This window comes from Solanum stenotomum, chromosome 10 (assembly GCF_019186545.1).
Source record: "Solanum stenotomum isolate F172 chromosome 10, ASM1918654v1, whole genome shotgun sequence".
In the NCBI taxonomy this organism is placed as follows: Eukaryota; Viridiplantae; Streptophyta; class Magnoliopsida; order Solanales; family Solanaceae; genus Solanum; species Solanum stenotomum.
This window is the reverse complement of record NC_064291.1, coordinates 5,668,310-5,691,147: the sequence shown is the minus strand read 5'-3', so window position 1 is coordinate 5,691,147 and position 22,838 is coordinate 5,668,310. Positions and strand designations below refer to the sequence as shown.

General features: G+C 31.6%; 3 protein-coding genes across 5 annotated transcripts in view; 2 read left to right on the top strand and 1 right to left on the bottom strand.

Moving 5' to 3' along the window:
- Window positions 1–22,838, bottom strand: part of LOC125842141 (serine/threonine-protein kinase BLUS1-like) — a 287,074-nt gene that overhangs the window by 33,638 nt on the left and 230,598 nt on the right. The gene's annotated exons all lie outside the window — the stretch shown is intronic.
- LOC125842154 (methionine gamma-lyase-like) lies at window positions 3,306–4,696 on the top strand. The gene is made up of 2 exons (XM_049521384.1): window positions 3,306–4,058; window positions 4,134–4,696. The coding sequence occupies exons 1-2, from the start codon at window positions 3,311–3,313 to the stop codon at window positions 4,685–4,687; spliced, it is 1,302 nt and encodes a 433-aa protein (XP_049377341.1). The 5' UTR covers window positions 3,306–3,310; the 3' UTR covers window positions 4,688–4,696.
- On the top strand, window positions 5,186–9,883 carry LOC125842180 (ubiquitin-60S ribosomal protein L40). Its single transcript, XM_049521415.1, has 5 exons — window positions 5,186–5,344; window positions 5,448–5,534; window positions 5,903–6,005; window positions 9,516–9,582; window positions 9,661–9,883. Exons 1-5 carry the CDS (start codon window positions 5,242–5,244, stop codon window positions 9,685–9,687), a joined length of 387 nt encoding a protein of 128 aa, XP_049377372.1. The 5' UTR covers window positions 5,186–5,241; the 3' UTR covers window positions 9,688–9,883.

The following is a 22,838-nucleotide window of genomic DNA, read 5'->3' as shown; positions in this document are numbered from 1 at the left end:
CACCAAATAAAGCTCATCGTTTGTCATTTCAACAACTCACTTTAAATAGTAATGCTCCTCTTCAAACTCTGTTTAGTGATTTATGGGGTCCATCACCCATTTTATCAATTGATAAAAAGTTGTATTACTGCATTTTTGTTGATTATTACACCAAATATATTTGGTTGTATGGAATAAAAATAAAAGTGAAGTTGCTTCCATTTTCGAACAATTTGATCCTTTGGTGAAAAAAAATTTAAACACAATTGCCTCAGATTATATTGATGGAGAGGGTGAATACATAAGTCTTAAACACTACCTACAAAAAATGACATTGAACATTTAATTTCACCACCCTACACACCCCAATGAGTTTTCATAGTTGAACGACGATATCGTCACATTGTTGAAACAACTAGAACTCTTCTCAATGAAGCCTCACTACCATATGAACTATGGTCATTTGCTTGTCATCACGTTGTCTATCTCATAAATAGACTTCCTAAACCTTGCTGAATAATGATTCTCGTTATAAAAAATTATTTGAAAAACCATCAAAATTCTATTTGCTAAAAATTATTGTCTTTGTTATTCATGACTTTACCATATACACAAAATAAGTTTTAGCCTAGATCTAAACAATGTGTCTGCTTAAGAGTTTCTATTGTTCATCATGCACATCTCTGTTTTGAACAAGTGAACTCAAAAATATTCATTAATCGTGATTCTCAATTTTGTGAAAATATTTTTTCCTTACTCAAATTTTCTCATACTTGAAAAATAAATTTTCCAAGTTAAATAGTCCTCTGTGTGTAATACACGTGCCAATGACGTGTCAAAGTGAGGAATTAGTGAGTAATACATAAGTTAAAGAAATAACATATTAATGCAACAATTTCATGGTTGAATTTTCATTAACTAAATTCGATTGATAATTTTCGTTATGTTGTTAGATCTTTTTCAAATGACGTCTATTTCAACACGAGAATTAATTTAGAAGAAGAAATTGAAAGTTACACCCCAAAAATTTTCTTTGCAAGTTTGGTAAGAATCATTAAAATTTCTTTTATATTACTATGCAAATTCTAATTGTGGGTTTCAAACTATTATAGCAGTCTATACCATATATTGCACGTAAGAAACATTTAAATTAGCTATATTGTCAAGTAGAGGTGGTGGATCGATCATATGATACAAAATTCATTAAATATTTATACATCTTAGACATTAAATCAATTATATATTAAGATTAGAGTTGTCAAAAAGGGTCAGTCCAGCCCCACCTGGTCCAAGCCTCGTGGGCCAATTAATTTGAAGGGTTAGGGCGGGTCATCCCTTCATGTAGAAGGGCCTGAAAATGCTCAATCCAACCTAACCCTAGAAGGGCAAAGGGTTGGGGCGGGCTAACCCTTCTTTTTTTCTTTCCAAACTTAGAATTCTATAACATCAAGAAAATGAGAAGATTTTCAAATCAAATATGATAAATAATGGTGTTGTTTCAATAACACTAACAAAAAATATAGTTTAATTAAGATGTATCAATGATACTAGATATGCGAGATACATGTATCTAGTGTGATGCATCCCAGATATGCGAGCGAGATAAGAGAGTGGCAAGCGAGATGGGAGGGAGACAAGAACACAAGATTTGTCTATGTATCCTAGATACATGCGAATCCACTGGGTAGATTGTAACTAAAACAAATTAACCTAACTTTGAGTCCATGTATCATGAGATACATGTATCTAGACGTACTAAAATATGGTAAGATTCATAATATTACAACGCATTTAAATAATTAGCTCATATACTAGTGAGATTGTTGTAAATACCCTTAATTAAATAGTTTTGGCCCATGGGCCGACCCCGACCTGGCCCCGATCAAGCCTCAAGGGCCAAGGGTATATATGGGTTGAGCCTATAAACCCTAGTTTTAAATGAGCTTGAAAAATCATATCCCAACCCTTCTCCAATAACGGGTTGGGTTGGGCTGACCCCATGGACTAAGCCTATTTGACGGCAAGGAAAAATTACAGAAATCTCACATTTTAGTTTACTTATTACCATTATCACCTATAAGTTTTACAAATCTCCAAAATCCCTCATTTTCGCGCATCAGATTAGTGTATCAACGCTTATATTATTGTATCTCGCGCATCAAATTAATGCATCAGCGCTTATATTATTGTATCTCGCGCATCAAATTAATGTATCAGTGCTTATATTATTATATCTCGCGCATGTATCAACGCTTATATTATTGTATCCGTTTAAGGGATTTCTGTAATGATAAACTTTTAAGGGATATATTATAATTTTGCCTTAAAAGTATGTGATTTCTGTAATTTGCCCAGAAGATAATAACTTAAAAATATTGTAGAAACTTATAAGCTTGATCAAAAGCCTTTACGTACTATCAATAAAATACTATTATAGCAAAGACTCAAAATTTGGCTCCTAACCATCACGTACGTCTTAGTTTAGGAATGAAACAATTATTTTTCATATATTTTTTTCTTGTGATCGATATTACATACACAACATCAATATAAGTAAAACTAAAATTCTGAGAGATTTACTTTAATTTTATAATTCATTACAAATGTTATGCTAGTTGTATATGATTATATAAAAAATTAATAACTTTGTAAAAGTAACACAAATTGCAGCGTTATTGTAAAAGTAACACAAATTACGTCTTTATATTTATTTGATTGATCCATTATATAAATGGTTTTATATAGTTGATTACTTTTCTATTTAATTCGAGTTATCGTATATTTGACATATATATAAAGTTTGCACTGCTATCACGAAGATTACTCACCTAGTGAAATTTAACCTGATGATTAGGAGCAGAGCTAGAAGCTCAAGCATGGTTAGATTTTTGTTAAAATATTGTATTTATATTGAGAATTTTTTTAAATATTAATAAATATTAAGTTTAGAACTCATTTATTAATACTTGAATTGTCTTTATAAAATTCAAAATTCATAAGTTAAAATTATAACTTCCCCTTTGTTGATGATATAAAAAATTTATCTACGACATGTGCTAAACTTATAGTCTATTTGACCAAGTTTCTAAGAAGTTATAAATGCTTAATGTTTTTTATATATAAAAATATTTAATTGGAAGAGTTGAGATATTTGACCAAACTTTTAGAAGAAAATCATAAATAGTTTTGTGAAAAGATTTTAATTTTTTTTTTTTTTAAAGCCAAAACACATATCGTACTATATAATGCACTATTCCATTCTTCAATCTTTTAGCGGGAAACGGTCGCTTTTATCTTTCAGCAAAATCAAGTGACTTCTCACCTTATACTTATGGCGGGTAAATCAGAACAAAACGCTGTCGTTTTAGACAAGCAGAGACCGGCTAACGTGGCTCAAAAATCAATGAAGCACCACCTCATATTGGAGGATCCAGCGGCGGCGTTAGCAAATGTCCGCCACGAATTCGGCGAGCACGGCGGCGTTAACATGTCCATCGAAGCCTCCATCACCTTCACCGTCATGGAGCCGGAGAATTTAAGCCGCATGTTCGCCGGCGAACTCGGACCTGACCGCGATTTCTTCATCTACAGCCGTCACTTAAATCCAACAGTCCTCAATTTGAGCCGGCTTATGGCGGCTCTCGAGGGCACCGAGGCTGCTTACTGCACATCCTCTGGCATGTCGGCGATATCATCGGTGCTGCTTCAGCTTTGCAGCTCCGGCGATCACATCGTTGCTTCCCGTTCGTTGTACGGCGGGACATATGCTTTGCTCACGCATTTTTTGCCAAAGGCGTGTAATATAACGACGTCGTTTGTGGATATTAGGGATTTGAATATGGTTGAGGAAGCAATTGTGGAAGGGAGAACGAAGGTGTTGTACTTTGAATCAATTTCTAATCCGACGTTGATGGTTTCCGATATTCCGGCGTTGTGCAGGATAGCGCATAGTAAGGGAGTAACTGTAGTGGTGGATAATACATTTGCTCCGATGGTATTGTCCCCGGCGAGATTGGGCGCTGATGTGGTTGTTCATAGCATTTCCAAATATATTAGTGGGGCTGCCGATGTTATTGCAGGTAATTTGATGATGTATATAACTTAAATTTGTTACGTCTTACATCAGTAGAAATTGAACATTATTATGGAAACAGGTGCAGTTTGTGGACCGGCAAGTCTGATTAACTCCATGATGGATCTTCGTGAAGGGGCACTTATGCTACTAGGCCCAACCATGAATGCTAAGATCGCGTTTGAGCTTTCAGAGAGACTTCCTCACTTGGGCTTAAGAATGAAAGAGCATAGTAATCGAGCTCTTGTTTTCGCTACTAGGATGACCAAGCTTGGGATCAAAGTCATTTACCCAGGCCTAGAAAACCATCCAGATCATGGCCTTCTCAAGTCCCTAGCCAATAAAGACTATGGCTATGGGGGGATTTTGTGTGTTGACATGGAAACTGAAGAAAAGGCTAATTGTTTAATGAATGTTTTACAAAATTGTACTCAATTTGGGCTTATTGCAGTGAGTTTGGGTTATTATGAGACACTCATGTCATGTTCGGGCAATAGCACAAGTAGTGAAATGAACAATCAAGAGAAGGAGTTGGCTGGGATTTCACCTGGATTAGTGAGAATGTCAATTGGCTATAATGGTACATTGGAGCAAAAATGGAGCCAACTTGAGAAAGCATTGTCACAAATGCAATAGAAAATGACCTTACAAGATCTCGTCTTATCTCTTCTAATAAAATTTTATGCTTATCGTTGTTCAATAAAAAGAAAAAAATAATTTATGAGACATCCTTTTAAGTTTGTTTTTTAACTTAATTTTTTCTATGATTTTATGATATTACGCTTACTTCCTTTTATAATTTTGTAACGTTTAGTTAATCTATTATCATTAGTGTAAAATAATTAGAACCCAACTAATTCATCCTTTTTCAATATTCCCTTTTGATATAATTGATTTTTGCTAACATTTTAAAGAATCATTTACAAGAAACACTATAGTCTATGGACAAGCTAATTATTTATTATCTTTAATAAATTACTAGAGTAATAATCTGAATAGTCGTCTACCTAATCACTTAAAATTAAATTAGCTAGTAAGGTAAACATTGACTATATTGGGTCCTCCCTCATATTCCAAAAGTTAGGCCCAAAAGCACAGCCATTAGGAGCCGAACGGGTTTCAGTCACCACTAAACCCTACATATAAATTTCTGTCATACATTGAGGAGAAGGTGAAGGAAGAAGGCGAAAATGCAGATATTCGTGAAAACTCTGACCGGTAAAACGATTACGCTGGAAGTTGAATCCAGCGATACCATCGACAATGTTAAAGCCAAGATACAGGACAAGGAAGGTATGGAAAATCGTGTTTTTGAATGTATAAGCTTCTCCATTTGCGTAATTTTTATGATTGTTTTTGTATTCAATTTGTGCTTCTATGTTTTCCGGTGCTTCAGGAATTCCACCAGACCAGCAAAGGCTGATTTTTGCTGGTAAGCAGCTTGAGGATGGCCGCACCTTGGCTGACTACAACATCCAGAAAGGTGAGTGACTTGTGGCTGAGCAATATTTAACATTCAATTAATAGATTGAAAATTTTACGAACTTTGTAAAGAATAAAAACTACTAATTGTATTCTATTAGCACCAAATATGAGCATTTTTATTGAAGCCAAAGGTGGTTCAACATATATTAGTCATGTATAAACAGTGTAATTTTCCGCCTCCGCCCATGAATATGAGTATGAGCTGGTTGAGTCGAAATTCATAGCGAGATTAAGATGACAGAATTTTACTAGTCAAATGTAAATATTCTCTAAAGTTGTTATGTAATTTTTAAAATTTAATAGTTACACCCTAATTGAAGTGAAAGTTAATGATTTTTTTTTATTTTTTGTATTTAATAAATGCAGAATCAACTTTACATCTGGTGCTGAGGCTTCGTGGTGGAATCATTGAGCCATCTTTGATGGCTTTGGCTAGGAAATACAATCAGGAGAAGATGATATGCCGCAAGTAGGTTCCATGATAAAATTATAACTAGCTTTCTTTTGGGCTATCTCTTTCATTATGCTTATGAAGATACTAGTGCTAATATTTTGCACTTGTGGTAGATGGGGTATCTGACATGGAGTTTTAACATCCTAAACTATCATTAGTATCTACTAGAATGGGCCCCTGTGTGATATTCTAATTAGTAGATAGTATTGAGAGGACAATTTGTGGATTAAAGCACATAGTCTTTGAGTAAAATGATTGTTACTGTTCAAGTGTTATCCTGGATACCTTGCCTTTAGGAGAAGAGGGGAGAGAAGAACTTGCTGTCAAAGTATTTCCTAGAAACATATGTTGATTGAACATTAAATATAAGAACATTCTCTTGATAGTGTTGCCCCCTTCATCACTAAAAAGTTGTGCTCCATTATGTGGTTGGATATGCCTTTAGATAGTACCTCGGGTATTAAATATATGAATATTCTCAAGTGTCTAGCTCTTGAATTAAAATACTCAATCAAACTCGAGAACAAGAGGTAAAACACTTGCCTAATAATTGGAGAGACTTATGGGAAGAGACTATCTTTAGATTAAAGATATTTGAGAGATTGTATCCTTGAAATCAAATATTACAATTTGTTTTTTCTTATCTTTTATTTTCTATTTTTAGTGACCACGCAAAACTTAAATTTTTGGATACTTTCCCTTCCTCAATTTATTGTTCTGATAGACCAGAGCCTTAATGATGGCTCACGATTTGTACCCTTAGTGATTTCAATCAAATACTCGAGACTTAGTTTGAAGTTAGTTATCTTAGTATGTTTACCATGAGCACAGATTTGGTCTGTCAGAGCATGAAAAATAGATGATGTTAAGAGGACCATGAGAAGAGGAGGATCATTGTTGAAATCTCATTAATTTGTTCGCTGGTGCTCCAGTTATAACTTTTGAGTTTATAGTTGTGAATACAAACTGTATTAATACATGAGATTTTGGAATCATATAAAATGAGATTCATATGATTTGGGTTGTTGCATACTAGTAGGGTTGCACTCGACTAAAGGCTATAAACAGATTTATACTGTTAAGCTCACGTAGCATGCTTCTGGCATGATCTACTTCCCCGTATGATTGATTGCGGGGATCAGATGAGAATATGTTTCTCATATAAGATGAGCACTCCCATTATGTGTGAGTGGAAAATGTTGGAAATTAGAATTCTCTCATAGGGGTTGGTTGTACGAGTCTATTAGGGTAAATACATAACCCGGGTTTATTCTAAATATATATATATATATATATATATATAATAAGTAAAGTTACATTGTATGACAGAGAGATATATGAGAGAGAATTCTCACCCTATATTTACCTTATGTCATCGCTTATGCGACGTAAAATAGTTTTGTTACCAATGAAAGAATGATTAACTCATTAATCTATACAAAGTAGGAGTAAAGAGAACTTACAGGTTATTTGTGTAGTGGTGACAAATGATTTAGGATGAACTGCGGAGGCAATTGCCTGTCTGTGTTGGTTGTCACGGTAAATTGGAGTAGCCCCTTATTGCACAATCTAAACTCAATTTGATTATGAGAGGAGAACATGGAAAATTTGAGAGTTCTATGTCTTATATATCTCTGAGTCGTACATTGTAGGTATACTACAGAATAAATTAGGGTCAATAGTAATTACTACAATTACTATATTTACCCCACTGGGCTTTTAGAGCATCCCATATGGGTGGACTCTAATTTCCAACATTTGAGTCCCATTCTTTTACAATCCTTTCCTACTTCCACCAACCCTTTACCTAGCTTTTGGCTCTTTCTTTCCTTTTCTTTTTTCTTCCACCTCCTCCTCCTGACACTATCTTCTTCTCGCTACACCACTGTCCCATAATATCTATGCTCATCGGTATTAAGCCACCCCCCATAGTGTTAGAATTAGATTCTTTTAAAATTTCTTTAAGTTAGTTTTCATCTTTGGATCTCTGTGCTTTGCTCTACATGCGCAACATTGTAGTCCAGATTGTCACCTTTAAGTTTGTCATGTTCAAATGACTTCATAAACATTGAACTTATCTAGCAATTGTTTAGTTGATGTTACTGTTTTTCTGGATACTTCGTAATATTTTATTTGGTAAAGGTTGTATTTTTATTTTGTTCTTCTCATAGAAGATTATCTTCTACTCTGTCCGTTTCAAATTTGTTTGTTTTGTACGAAAGCTGCTAAACTCCAAGATTCTAGTATCTGCCTGGGTTTAAATGCTTGTCATTTTGCATCCAATTTACTTCACTACACTCAAAGTTGATGGATTGCTGAATACTAATGATTGTGGGATTAAAGTTTTTAGGGGTCGTTTGGTAGAAAAAAGATAACGCAGAGTATATTTTTTATCAAGTGTTTGATTCATTGCTTTTGACCTCATCTTGTGTTTGGATTAAAACTCTACAAAAAGCCTCTTTCCAGTTATACCCTTGCATTATTATGAGATTTTCTATTTTATGTAATCGATCAAGGTGGATAATTGTCGGGACAATATTATTTTTTATTGACCTTCTAGCTAGCTAGGAGAAACAACTTTGTTGTCATGTTTGCGATTTTCTCACTTGAATTATTTGAGGGTAAACAATTATTATCTTAATAAATTAATCACTTAAAAACGTTAATTTTCAATTTAGAATAGATAGACCATCTACTTTTAAAAGAACGGTAAACAATAGTAAAATTGAATAAATCATCTACATTTACACATAAAAATTACAAGTTGTAGTTTTAATATGTATGCAATTTATAGATTGTTCAAAATATAAATAATTAGAAACCGCATATAAATCAACAAATAATATATTGAATTAAGATCACAAACGTCATGTGGTGATATATTTGCCTTTTTAATTAGTAAATGTTAAAGAACTCACATTTTAAATATTGTATTGCATTTATTTATTAACAATCAACTCTCTCTAAATAATAAAAATTGTAAGTTAATTTAATTAAATAAATTTTCTAGAAATAAAATGATTTGAGGGATATTTTTGTCTTTAGATATATAATTCCATGGTAAATCCAATGTATTACTAATACCACCAAATGAAAGGTATTTGTAATACATCCTATAATACCATGTAGGGGGTGTATAATTAGGCCCAAGAATTCTACAAAACATAGTACTACTATATATAATACATGGACTATTTTTAGTGTTATGTTTGCAAGGTTTCTAAAATTTTAGTATCATACTCCTTTTTGAACATTTCTGAAATGTTCGGTTGGTACCTCAAATTTGACAAAGTTCTGGCAGGTTGAGATAGATGTCGTTTGGATGTTCACATTGTTCAATGAACCCAAATGTAGTGATTTTGTATGTTTATGGGCACTAGCAAAAGGGATTCTGTCCTCTTGTAACATGCTAAGTTCCAATTTTATGTCAGTAATTTTAAACTAATACTAATATGTATTGTCATCATGCTTCCCTTTCTCCTCCAATAGTTGTTTCTAATGCATACCTTGTAAAATAATCTGAAGGTGCTATGCTCGGTTGCATCCTCGTGCTGTCAACTGCCGCAAGAAGAAGTGTGGACACAGCAACCAGGTTAATATCATCAAATACATATATTTTCCTCGATGAGTTGACACTAACGACAAATATGGTTTGTTTTTGGCGTTGCAGCTGAGGCCTAAGAAGAAGATTAAGTAGATACTGAATTCTAATTTCTGCCGACTTGTAGTTGCTTGGATTTTCTTATCAAAATATATTCTACTCGGATTTATTTTTACCCTTTAGAGATTTTGATCGACTTGTATTTGGGAGGTATATGAAGATTATTTGCTACTTTGATAGTTCTTGCAGTTGATCATATCTTTATCAGAGTAATTAGGTTTATGTTTTTTAACATCACCTCATGTCATAGTATTTGCTAATTTGCTGTGCTTTATTTTCTATTTAACACATTTATCTTTGTTGCTGAAGTATTAGGTAGCATTGTTTTAGGTGATTATAACTTAAGTCACATTTCCTATTTTGGATTTAATGGCTGACCATCCTCCACTTTTATATCATTTGAAAATATGTTGATCTATGAAATATAAGCAAAGAGGAGGGAGTATTATAATTCTGATCAAGTAGGAGAGTTATGTTGATTGACAATCTATTGAATAGTGTGCAAAGTTATGATATATGTTCAAAATACTGAATTCACTAAAATGTGCCAATAAACTATCAAGAGAATGTAGAGGTGTATACATATATCTATGAAAGTCAAAAGATAAGAGAAGAAATTTTGATCTTACAGATATAGTGTAACTTTTTATCGAAGAGGGTTTGAATGAATTTCCTTACAATACCCTAGCTCCTCTTGTGCTTCACTGCCCCTACTCTTTTTACATTGAGGATTGCGGTAATATCTTTTCATCTCTAATTATAAGTCTCGGGTTTAAATAAACAAAGTCTTACCTCCCTCTTTAATAGGTGAGTGAATGAGAAATAAATAAAACTAGCCCCTAAATGATAATCGAGGTTATTCCTCGCATTCTCTGCGTATAACAACATGAAATACTATAGAACGTTAGGTTTTGCTTTGTTTCTAAATTTTCTCATTTGTTTCATAATGCAAAAGAGAATCTACTCTATCTTAATGACTCAATTTATATATCATATGGGTAATGCTAAATGATCAAAAAATTTGGCCAGAAATTTAAAAAGTCTATAATATTCTTTTTATTTTAAAATAAACTCATCTTTTTTCTATTTTTAATTAAAAGATATTAAAGTTAAAAGGATAAAAATATTTAAAAAGGTAAAATAACATAGCGTGAAATATGTTATTTTAATTGAAATGTGTGCATAAAAAGGAGAAGCACTAAGTATATAATAATTTCAACTTTTCAACCACTCCCAGAGTCACAATGCACTTTTTCCTAACGAACGACTTTATAATAGGCACATTATTCCCAGAATGATTAGAATCGTCCAAACTAATCAAATATTGATTCTTGTGTTTTCTAAATTCATTAATGTTTCTCATTCTGTCATTCATTATCTTAATTTTATATAAAATGCTAATTTAAGTGCTGATAGTGATAGTAACACACTGCTTGACTACATTTGCTCTACTCTAATAAATGACATATATTTACTTGTTCAACTATATATACGTACATGTGTGTTCAGGGAGGGAGTATAAAAGAAACAACTTTAGAAGCTTGATGAGAATGATCCCACGTTGGACTAGAACGAGATCTCTGAACTCCTTATAAGACTTGAACAATCTTCCTTCCTTTGAACTAGTTTTCAGGGTGTGAATTAGGTCTAGCAAGACCTAATTTGATACGATATCAGAGTCAAGCCCATTGAGGGCACTCAAACCGTGTGAATACTCACGGTCCATGATTGTGCACGTACTAGACTAGGACAATAGAACCCTACATGATTTTTTTTTGGAATATGGGCGTAGGGGGTAATGAGAATGATCCCACATCTGACCGGGACGAAAATCCTAAACTTCTTATAAAGTTGGATAATCCTTCTTTCTTTGAGCTTGCGTTTGGAGCCTGGATTAGACACCAAAACCTCTAAAGGAAGAATCGCAATTTTTATTTATTTTTAAATGAAGAGTAAAGGACAAATAGGTACAGGCAATAGCTAGTTACAGCTTGCAAAAATTAAGGCATAGTTTGTGTATTTGAAGAGTGGGTAGAAAACAATGTAAAAATGTATAGAAATAAGAGAAATGAAGTCAAAAAAGTAGCTTTGGTAATTTCATGTTTTCTAAGTCACAAAACCATGTCATAACTAATCAATTAATAGTAGTAGAAGTATTAAATCACTGCAAGCATCTACACCTCGAGTCAATGGTAAATTAAACAAACAGAAAATTTTACTATTCATACTAAGAAATTCATCCAAAATATACAAATCAAGTCGTATCACATGTACTATATATACTAGTATCACATGTGGAGTAATTAAAAACAGCTTTTAGTGACAATATATTTATGGAAAAATAACTTAAATACACAACTTTAAGTTTCATATTATCTATTTTTCCTTTTTTTTTAAAAAAAATTACTTAAATCCCTTATTTCACTTAAATATCAAATCTGCCAGATACATGATTATTTTTACTATATTTATATGCATATTAACAAAGAGTTCTGAAGCTTTTACTGACATTAGTTAATTGTAACTGGATTCAATGTTGCTATAGGTTTTAGAGACATTTATAAAAAAGTGCTAATTGCCACTAGAAAAATGTTTTTAGCGACAATTAAGGTATTTCATTAAATAATTATTATTGAAGATCATTTTTGGTGTAGTAGTTGAGACGTAAAATCCACAAAAAAAATAATAATTCGAAGTGTGTTTTTTATCATGAACTCTTAGACAAACTATAAAAATTGGGATGATCTAATGTATGTATTAAAATGTTGAGGTAGATACAAATTAATATGTAATTCCAAAACAATCTTGTCATGAATAGAATAGGCAAAGCAATCAAGTGGGCAAGGATGCTTCAATAATGAGTCTAATGTGCCATTATGCATACACAAAACTTTAAAGCAACAAATGCCAAAAAAATAAAATAATTAAAAGAGAAGTCTTTTCCAAGAGCAAAAGGAAAAGAAAGGTAGCAATAAGTGACAGAGTTAAAAAGTAAAAAACATGAAAAAGGCTAGCTACTCTAAAATCTATACTATAAATTTGAATGAATTGTGTCTATCTTTCACTTTTCAAGTTGACTCCTTAAAAGTTACATATCTTCTATTGTCTAAGAAGATGGAGTATCTACTCTTTTATAACTTCTAAATTCATACCGACATGGGATGTGGTATATTTGTGAGATTGGTTCTCTCTTAATTAGAGATTTTAGATGGAGGCGTTACCTTTGAATGAATCTTGCAGTGTGCGATTAAATTTAACCGAGCCTATAATATGAACTCCAGATACCAAATGAAAAATCATAAAAACAAAAAAGAACTTCTAAATTCATGACCAATATATTTCATGCTTGATAAATTTTTAAAAATAATTTATATAATTTAATATAGACCTTTCATGAACACAATATTCTTTTTCCCCCTCAAAACCAACTTGATCACATTTGATATTGATTACTAAAGATCAACAAAATAACATATAACCTAGTTCTATTCTCTTAGATCTCTCTTTTTCTCTCTCTCTATATATATAAAATTCGTGTTCACTCAAATACTATCATATAAATTGGACACTTTAATATATGAACTCTCTCAAATCTCCATACTGGAGGATCAAAACAGGACAAAAGAAACATTATAGTAATTTATAATTTTTCAAGATCTAAGACTATACGATAAATTTTTAAGGAGCGTAAAAAATTTAAAATGAACAAGTAATAGTAAACGGAGCGAGAGTATAGTACTACCACTAATAAATGAACAGTTGTAAAATGTGTCTTATCTTCGAAATCCCCCCCCCCCCCGCCCCCCGCCCCGCAAGCTTAGAAAAATGAAGTTACACTCTGCACGAGGCTCCCTTTTTTCTCGTCTTATTACTCTTTTTTTTCCTTCTATTTTTATATTTACAAAAATATAATTTTATGCTTCTAATTTTACCTAAAACATGTAAATTTTTGCACATTTTATTTGTCATATTACTACGTAAAAGATTCTTTTATTTTGTTTGCAAGTTTAGTTTTTACCCAATTTTGTTGCTGAAATTGGTACATGTCATTTCATTGTCAAGTTTACGTATTTATATCATGACTTATTAATTCTTTGAGATATAAATCTACTTCATTCTTTCTAATTTCAGAAATATTAAAATGCGTAAATCTTCTCTTTGCATATCCTTTTTTGTAAAAAAAAATTTTTAAAAATCTTTCTTTTTCACTTTATGTGGCATATTATACATAAACAAGTTCATTTTTTTTACCATAATATTTCATATGTTTTTAAATAATTTGAGAGTACTGATTATTGTGAATATCTTTCTCACTCCTATACATCCAAGATGATAAGCTGAATATCTTTAATCTAAGAATAATATTGTATATATAAAAATAAGATTAAATATATACTTTATTTATTTTATATTAATTGAATTAGTGAGATAATGTCGTTTACTAAGAAAAATATTTAACGACATAATTTAAATCCTATTTTTTCACTATTCTCCTTTATGAAACCATAAATATAACTTTATAGGTAATGCAATTTATCTCCTAGAAAATATCAAACTATATTAAAGAAAATGAAAATTATGAAAAAAAAAAATTAAATATCCATCTTGAACTTTGAACAATTCAATTATTTTAAACAATGAAAAAAGCCCCAAAAAATTCAATTAATATAAATAAAAAAATATTAAATATTAAAAATTCTAACTTCGCCGCTAATAATATGATACATGGTTAATATGGTGCTGGGGGAAAACGAGATTGAGACATAAAGAAAGCGAAAGTAACAATTATTTTTGGAAATTGGTCATTTCTGGAGCCAAATTTAACGTGTTATAGTTGTAGGCCTCATGGCATATTTTCAGCTCCGTTTATTTTTACGTGTTTATTTTGAACTTTGTAGGTCTCCCTAAAAAATAATATTCTCTTCATTTTAAAAAGAGTGGTTTAATTTAATTTGACACGGAGTTTAAGAAAAAAAAATAAAAATTGAATCTTATGGTCCTTAATTAAAGTTATGTCAAATGTATAAAATTGTCCTTTAATCTTGTTTCCTTAAAAGTGTCACATGGAAAACTGAAATTAAAATGTTACCAAAAAAAGAAAGAGGTCAATCTTTTTTAAACAAATTAAAAAGAAAAATAAGTCATTCTTTTTGAAACAAATGAGTAACTTTTACCACAATAATTTGAAAAAGAAGTTATTAATATCGAAGGTAAAATTAAAAAAAAAAAACATTTTTCTTCTTTTATACATTAAAAGTGATAAATAAAAACAAAAAATTATTTTAAAATATTAGACAACTAAAAATAAACTAAGAGTATATTGGCTATGGTTTACGACTTGCTTTTGTCCTTTCTTTCTTTCCTCTTTCTGTATTTATTATAACCCCTTCCTTTCTTTAATTCACTCATTCATTCTCACACAACATACTCACTATATTTTCTTTCAATCTACCAAAATAACTTTAAATTCTCTTCTCCACATATTTGCATACTAATACAATTCACAAACACAATATGAAGAAAAAGAAGAAGAGTGATGAGAAGAGAAGGAGGAATTAACAATTTTTGTTTAATTTTGAGGGGAATGTTGTTTGGCTCGAGGCCACCAACTTCATCTAATGTGAGCAACTCTTGTTAGTGTCGTCGGACCAGGCTTCATTCCCCTCAAAATATCGCTTCCTCTTATGAGCACATAGAGGTAAATTCACAATTTAAACTTTATCGTGGAATTAATTCTTTGAACTTCCTCTCAAAGTATTCATTATACTTTTGAAATTATAGGTCAAACTCTGTATTAATTTGCTTACATTTTAGTAAATTAAATACTCTCACGTATGTGAAAAAAGGAGGTGGGTGGGGTGGTGTGTGGTGGGTTTATTAGCTAGAATATACTTTTATCTATTAATTATATTCTTAACGCGCTTTCTCAAGTATTTGCCTATTTTTTTTTAATAGGCCAAACAAATGATTACTTCATTTACTTAATTATATTTTCAATACGAATATCATATAACTTTTATATAGTAGGATTATATGTTTCGTTTATGCTCTTAAGTTCTTTTTTCCGTTTTGTTCCTCCTCCCCCTTTTTGCTATATATATGTAATATTGCTGCCATAAATTTTACCAAGTGTACTGTTCAAGATTTGATGTAACTTTTTACTTATATAGTATAGTATTGTTTTTTGGTTATACAATATACTGATTAATTACCCATATTCCATCTACGTAGTTATGTCACTATTATTGTTATATTGATTGACTTTTAAAGTACTATATATAATTACATTCATGATGATCATTATTCTTGTTAGGGTTTTCTTTTCTAGTTGCCACACGGCGTGAATTATATTTCTTGGGGAAGTTTATGAGTTTTATATAACACAATAATAGAAGCATTCTATATATAGTCATGACAACATATTAGTATATCAATTATCACATTCTTATGTCATTTTGCTTTTTTCTACTCTTCAGATTTCACGTATAGAATTATGCTAAGTTTTATATCACACAATAATAAAAGCATTCTATAATCTATATATAGTCATGACAACATATTATATCACAGTCTTATGCCATTTTTGCTTTTTTCTTGAAGATAAAATATTCTACGTGTGTATATATATATCGTATTCTCCTCAAACTCCACTTGTGGAATAATAATGATATGAACTTTGTGTTGGTTTACAAGATTTAGTGACATCAACGAGTACTCAAAGACAGATTGACATAAAAAGTTTCTTGAAATGAAGAAAAGGTTAAATTAAGGGAGGTGAAAAGAATATATCCATTCTAAGCTTTTGCAAAGGCTATAGCGTATGTTTTGAGAATAGTCAGAGAATAATCTTGCAAAATTGTGTTTGAGAAGTTACACACATAAATAGGGGAAATAATGAAAATAAATTTTAATAAGATCATGATTTATAACATTACAAATAAGTATTTGTCTTGATTTAATTTTAGACTAAAGTTTCAAAGTCCTTATTATTCTTTTAAACTTTATGTTCAGTTAAATAATGTCATATAAATTTGAACGATGGAAATGATAGTTAAAAAGTTTGATTGATAGAAAATGCATATATCAAAGTTCAAATTTTGAAATTTGAGGAGTAATATATTTGTGAACATTCAAAATGATGCTTTAGAAATGCTTTCTGATATTAGTTGTATAAAAGTGAGCAGTTTGAGGAAGAACTTATGGTGGAAAAATTAATAACATTTCAAGTTTATTATATTTTTTCACTTGCCTAATTAACGCCCCTGAAACAAGAGCGGAGTCACCTTAGGCCAAGGGTGGATCAGTGCACAAGAATTTGCATACTCTTGTCAAATTCCTAGCTCCACCATTGCCCCAAAACCCTACCCGCACCCTTGACCATCCCAAACTCCACCATTCCCCATCTTATCCCATTTTAAAAATTACATATGAATGGTATTGCGGTACTTACTTATTTTCTTAAAAAATATTTTCTAAGGAAAATATAGTACATGCACCGATGCGCAGCGATTACCTAGAATTTCGACTATAGTTTTTATAGACTTTTTTTCGTTATATATTACTTAGTTGACCTTATATATTTCTTAAGAAAACTTTAATTAAAAGTATATTTTTATTACACTAATTTTATTATTAATATTTTGAAACTCTAAAAATGACAGTTACTACTACTATTACTATAAAAAGGAGGGAGTATATATCTGTTAAATAGTTTCAGAAAAGTAATTCACACACACATTGTCAGCTTGAATACTGCATGCAGCTGTGTTTTTCACCTTTTCCCATGGGAGATGCCCCTTCATTTTTGCTGGAAAAATTTACATTCTTCCTTTTTAAAATAAAATAAAATATTAAATAAATAAATAAATAAAATCCTATATAAATGCTCCTCATAATTATCCCTCTTTTTTATTTGTCACACTTTAATTTTGCAGGCAGAAATTTAAACAAAGAATAACCATCGATGGACATTTTGTTAAATATATATTTGCTGAGCTTAATTTCACTTTATAGTTTTATGACCATGGATGGACACTTTAATTTCACTTGTCTATTTTGGGTGGTTGTTTGGACAAAAAAAATATGGGTACTTCAAATTAATCTCAACCTTCCACTTGTCTATTTTAAGATTGAGATTCAAATATCTAACGAATGAGGGGTATATTTGACCAAAAATTTAATGGTAAGAGTATATTTGGACCAAAAGTATAACGAATGACACATTTAAATTATTTCTAATAATATAGGGATAAATATGACCTTTTTTGTATTAAAAAACACTATATATCACAATAATTAATAACTCAAAATTTATAAAAATCCTATAAAAAAATTTATTCTCCAAATATCATCTGAGTCATATAAATTTAAACAAAAAAAAATATATATTAAATCCATACTGACACAAATTTCACATCTAGTTATATGAGAGGCTTTGCAGATGATAGTATAGAGGCCAGCCCATTTCAATTTTAATGGCTCTCTTGGGGAACTCATATGATCTCTATTTAAAATTTTGTTATGCTTAATGAAATTTGTGCAAATATAATATAACGACACATAATTTTCACAAGGGGGTTATGATGGGGCATATTGTACAAATTGATTACGAGTTGAGAAATTAGATTAATAACTAATATACACCATAACTATACCACTGAACCAAGAAATGTTGAAGCAAGAATCATTTTTGAATCACAATTTATTAGTAGGTCTTTTAAGTATTTTAAAGAATTTCTAAATGCTAATTAAATATATACATATTATTTTTTTTACATGTGTTTAAGTTTACAAACTAAAAGAAGGGTACAAAAACTTCAATCCAAAAATGGTCACAGTAAGAAAGGAATTATAGACAAATTTTCATACCAAAACTATGAAAGTTATTGCATGAAATCAAATCTGAAGAGAAAATATAAGGAAAATCCTTTCCGAAATTCAATATAAAAATATTTAACTTGACAAAATTGATGTATATCTTGCAATTTTGTATATAAATGAATGTATAAAATTCTACATACTTTTTGATAGCGTTAAAAGAAAAAAATGTGGAAGGTCATTATAAAGATAGAGAGAGTAGGGCGGCAATTACGAGAGTTCATAAAAAAGAAAAAGAAATTGAAAATTAAAGTAGTTGGTAACCTATCATAACAGGTTGTTATAATAAATTACTTAATTGTGTAAAGAAAAATGTTACACTAACGGTATATTAGTTAATCTCTTGCTAAATTGGTAAAACTTATGTGTAATACATTCAAAAATGTATATATTATATATTAATTGTGTAAAAAAAATGTTACATTAACTGTATATTAGTTAATCTCTTGCTAACTTGGTAAAGCTTATGTGTAATACACTCAAAAATGTTATATATATGTAAGAAGAATGATAAATATGCTTTCCGGTCTCTTGATTTATATTTGTAAACTTCTAAAAAATGAGAGACGAGTTGAATATTCTTGGGCTCGATTGCATGTTACTCAGCAACGGACAATTTAATTATGGTGGTCATTATTCTTTACTTGCATAAACTACCAAATAATTTAACTAAAGTGTTGGTGTAATATACCACAAATACAAAATATTACAGTTGAAAATAAAATGACAAAAATAAATAATCAAATATTTAGGTTGAGGCACGAATATCTCGCTCTCTTTAAGGAGATTCAAGCCCACTGCGGCATAATCTACACTGATCCAGCAATAACACTCCTGACTTGTCCCATCTAGGATACAACAACCCAAAACGTCGTACAACTCAAACAACTCCAGATTTAGTTAAGAGTCCAAAACTCAACAAAAAGAACACCTTATTCAACATATAATTACCCTCTTTTGTATAGTGAATATAGTTGAAGACTTGAAATATTTTTCTATGTCTCGACTCTCTCTTTCACTACAGTAATCTCAATATAAACTCAATATAATACTACTCATCTTTTTCACTCTATATTTTCTTGTACATCTCTTATTATTCCTACTTCTACACAACACAAGGAAGACCACACTACTTATAGGTGATGAATTATTCCTTGTTGTAACACCCCAGAATTTTTTCGAACTGAGACTCGAATCATCCTTTGTTGTGAGTAAGATTTTACTAAGGAATTTCAAATTTCTGAAGTATTGAGGTCAGGTCACTAGATGTAGCACCTTGAGTTTCAAAAACTGCTAAATTGGAAATAGCAAAAATCTGAAATTTTGCAAGTTAAGCTAAGTATGAGTTTTGGGTCGACTTCAAACGACTATAACTTCTAGCTCACGATGATTTAGGTGTGATACCAGATACCGTAGGGAAGATCTTTGAATTATCTTTCCAACGCCACCGAGTTTGATCAGTTTCGATATTGTATGAGGGAGATATGTCCATTCGAAGTTGGGCTGTCTAGATAAGGAAAGTCAAAACCGGATTTTAGAGGGGTATTTTGGTCTTTTCCTTGCCCAATCAGATTTGATTCATTTTTAGTAATATTTTAAGGGTCTAATATGATTAGGTTCAGTTTTATAATCCTAGTTTACGCCTAAGGTTTTAGTTGAGAGTTCAAGAAGAGAAAAGAGGAGAAAAGAGAAGGGATCGAAGCGTTCGTCGAAATTCTTGAGAGTTGTTGCGGATTGTCGCCATGGGTTTGATCCCTAAGAGGTCTGTAAGCTTCCATAGTGTTGGGTTTGTTCACTCACACGCCAAACATATTATTTTCAGCGAAGTTTCATTCTCAAAAGTTGAAGGATTTAAGTTCTTGATAGGTGTTCTTGAAGTTCATTCTAAATCTTGTTTTGTTGGGGGGTTTTGATGATTTCTTGAGATGAAAGTGATTGTTTTGAGTGGATTAGTGTGTACTTAGGTTGGGTAATTGAATCGAAGGAAAATTTGAGAAAAGAAATCGATTAAAAGCAATTTAGGATTAGAAAACGAGAGGCGAAATTCGTCTAACTTGGCCTGGGGAAAGGCTGGGGCGGCGCACTGCATATGCAGCCTCTGAAGTTAGGGGCTGGCGCCTTGTGCCTGGAACGCGCCAGGGTCGCCTGCCCCCACTCATCCTCCGTCGATTGTCCCGTTTGAGCTCTTTTGAAGTGTATCTTCACCCCTTTTGATTCTAAACACTTCAAACTACTTCCAAACACTTAAAAATCATTCATAACATGATCATAACCTTGAATTCATAATTTAAACTCAAGGTAAAGTTAAGAGTTAAGTCTTGAGAGTTCTTCCGAACATTTTGAGAGAGTCCCTTTGAGTCCTTCTGAAGAGTCTTCTACAATTTCTAATAACGTGTTTCAAGACTCAAGTAAGTGAGAATGAGAGTGAGGAGAATGTATTCATGAGTCTACACTATCACCTAGATCCTTCATATATTGAAGCATAACTCTTGAATTCATAATTCACATTCAAGAGAGAGTTAAAAGTAGAGTCCAAGAAAGTCTTTGAGTTCGAGTGTGAATCCTTTGAGATCAACTACCAATTCGAACTAAGTTTGAGTAAGTAAGTATGAGATTGAGAAGAGTCGTTTTCATGAGTTCCATGTTGTTATGTAGACCTTTGAGTCGAGTTGTTCATGCCCATAATGCCGTATGAACTCCATAAATTAAGCATCATTGAGAGTAGTAGTATCTTCAAGTTCTAAGTCTTGAGTATTGAGTTCCTAATTCCCTTTGAGATTATATTTCTAATCATGGGACTATTACATGTTACCCATGAAGGCCTTGAGTTGAATTGTTCATGCCCATAATTCTGCATGAACCCTATAAGTCGAACAATCTTGAGATGAGAAGTATATTTGAGTCCTTGAGTTGAGTAGTTCATGCTCATAATTCCACATGAACCCTCTGAGTTGAGCATTCTTAAAATGAGTAGTATTAGTGAAGTTTTTGAGTTCCAAGTATGAGATCTATCTATGGTTATTGAAAACCTTGCATCGAGTCGTTCATGTCCATAATTCAGCATGAACCATATTTTAAGAAGTCTGTTACAAATGTTTTTAACTTTGTTTTAAAACTTAAGTTTTGAGTTCTGTAAAGAGTAAAGTTGAAGTTCATTTCTTCAACAGTATATGGAGACTATGTATTCCCAAAGGGTTTAAAATGTTTTCGCATTTAAACAAGAAAGGAAAATCTTGATTTCCAAAGAGCCTTTGAGCTAGTTTTCAGAAAAGAGTAAATGCTTTCATAATTAAGCAAGAGGTAAAACTTTGATTTCCAAGATAACCTCTGAGCTAAGTTTTGAGCAATTATCTCAAATCACAGAAAGAAGTATGTTTTAAACATAAAGAGCTAGTATATTTTGGGAGTAGTATTGAGCACCAATATGGGAAAGAGTTTATACAACTATCAGCCCCCATAGACCATGTAGCCATCATGGGTAGAAAATGGTCATACTTTTTAGATGAATACTTTTCGCATAGACTAGTGGATCCACTTAGTAATTCAGGTCATATACCTTAGGCAGGGTATAGGATGCACTGGCAGCGTGAGGGAGATCGCTGTATCATCACAATAGCTTTTACGTGATGGTTGTCAGTTAGAGAAACTCCCACAACATTATTTTGTATGTTTATATACATCAGATACATTTGTATTTTTCATATACAAGCAGAGTTCATATTGTATCTTTGCATACATACAGAGTTGTTATTGTATTTCTAAATACACAGAGTTGACATCATGTTTTTAAACAACTTTTTCTTATATTGCACTTGCTTTTAAATTGCTTTATATATAAATGAGTCCAGTTATGTTTAGTTGAGTTGAGCCAGGTAAGTTCTTCAGTTTCTTCCAGATCTTTTTCAAGCTTATGTTTATGCGTTAGAATTCCTCTTACATGTTCGTACATTCCACGTACTGAGCCATTTGGCCTGCATCTTCTTATGATGCAGACACGTGTATTCAGGATCATCAACATGAGCTTTGTTGATACATCCGAGAGTTTGAGTTAGCTATGGTGAACCTTCTTGTTTCCGGAGGATTTCATTTACTTTTCAGTTTAGTCAAGATGTCGTGGGTCTTGTTCCGACTTCCATCTTTATCAGTTAGAGGCTTCATAGATAGTCAGTATAGTTGAGAAGTCAGTATCATTCATTTATTTGATTAAATGTTTTAAAGACTTAAGTTGCCTATTTTATGGCGAGTTGAATAATTTATTTTATTCGGAGTTTTCTTTTGAGTTAAAGCTTTCTATTTAAGTTCCATGAATA

Bases quoted from the DNA above. Each gene is read 5' to 3' on its own strand.
- LOC125842180 (XM_049521415.1), top strand. From the start codon at position 5,242: ATGCAGATATTCGTGAAAACTCTGACCGGTAAAACGATTACGCTGGAA. The intron at 5,345-5,447 runs GTATGGAAAATC...CCGGTGCTTCAG, and splicing joins CAAGATACAGGACAAGGAAG to GAATTCCACCAGACCAGCAA. The intron at 5,535-5,902 runs GTGAGTGACTTG...TAATAAATGCAG, and splicing joins TGACTACAACATCCAGAAAG to AATCAACTTTACATCTGGTG.
- LOC125842154 (XM_049521384.1), top strand. From the start codon at position 3,311: ATGGCGGGTAAATCAGAACAAAACGCTGTCGTTTTAGACAAGCAGAGA. The intron at 4,059-4,133 runs GTAATTTGATGA...TTATGGAAACAG, and splicing joins GGCTGCCGATGTTATTGCAG to GTGCAGTTTGTGGACCGGCA.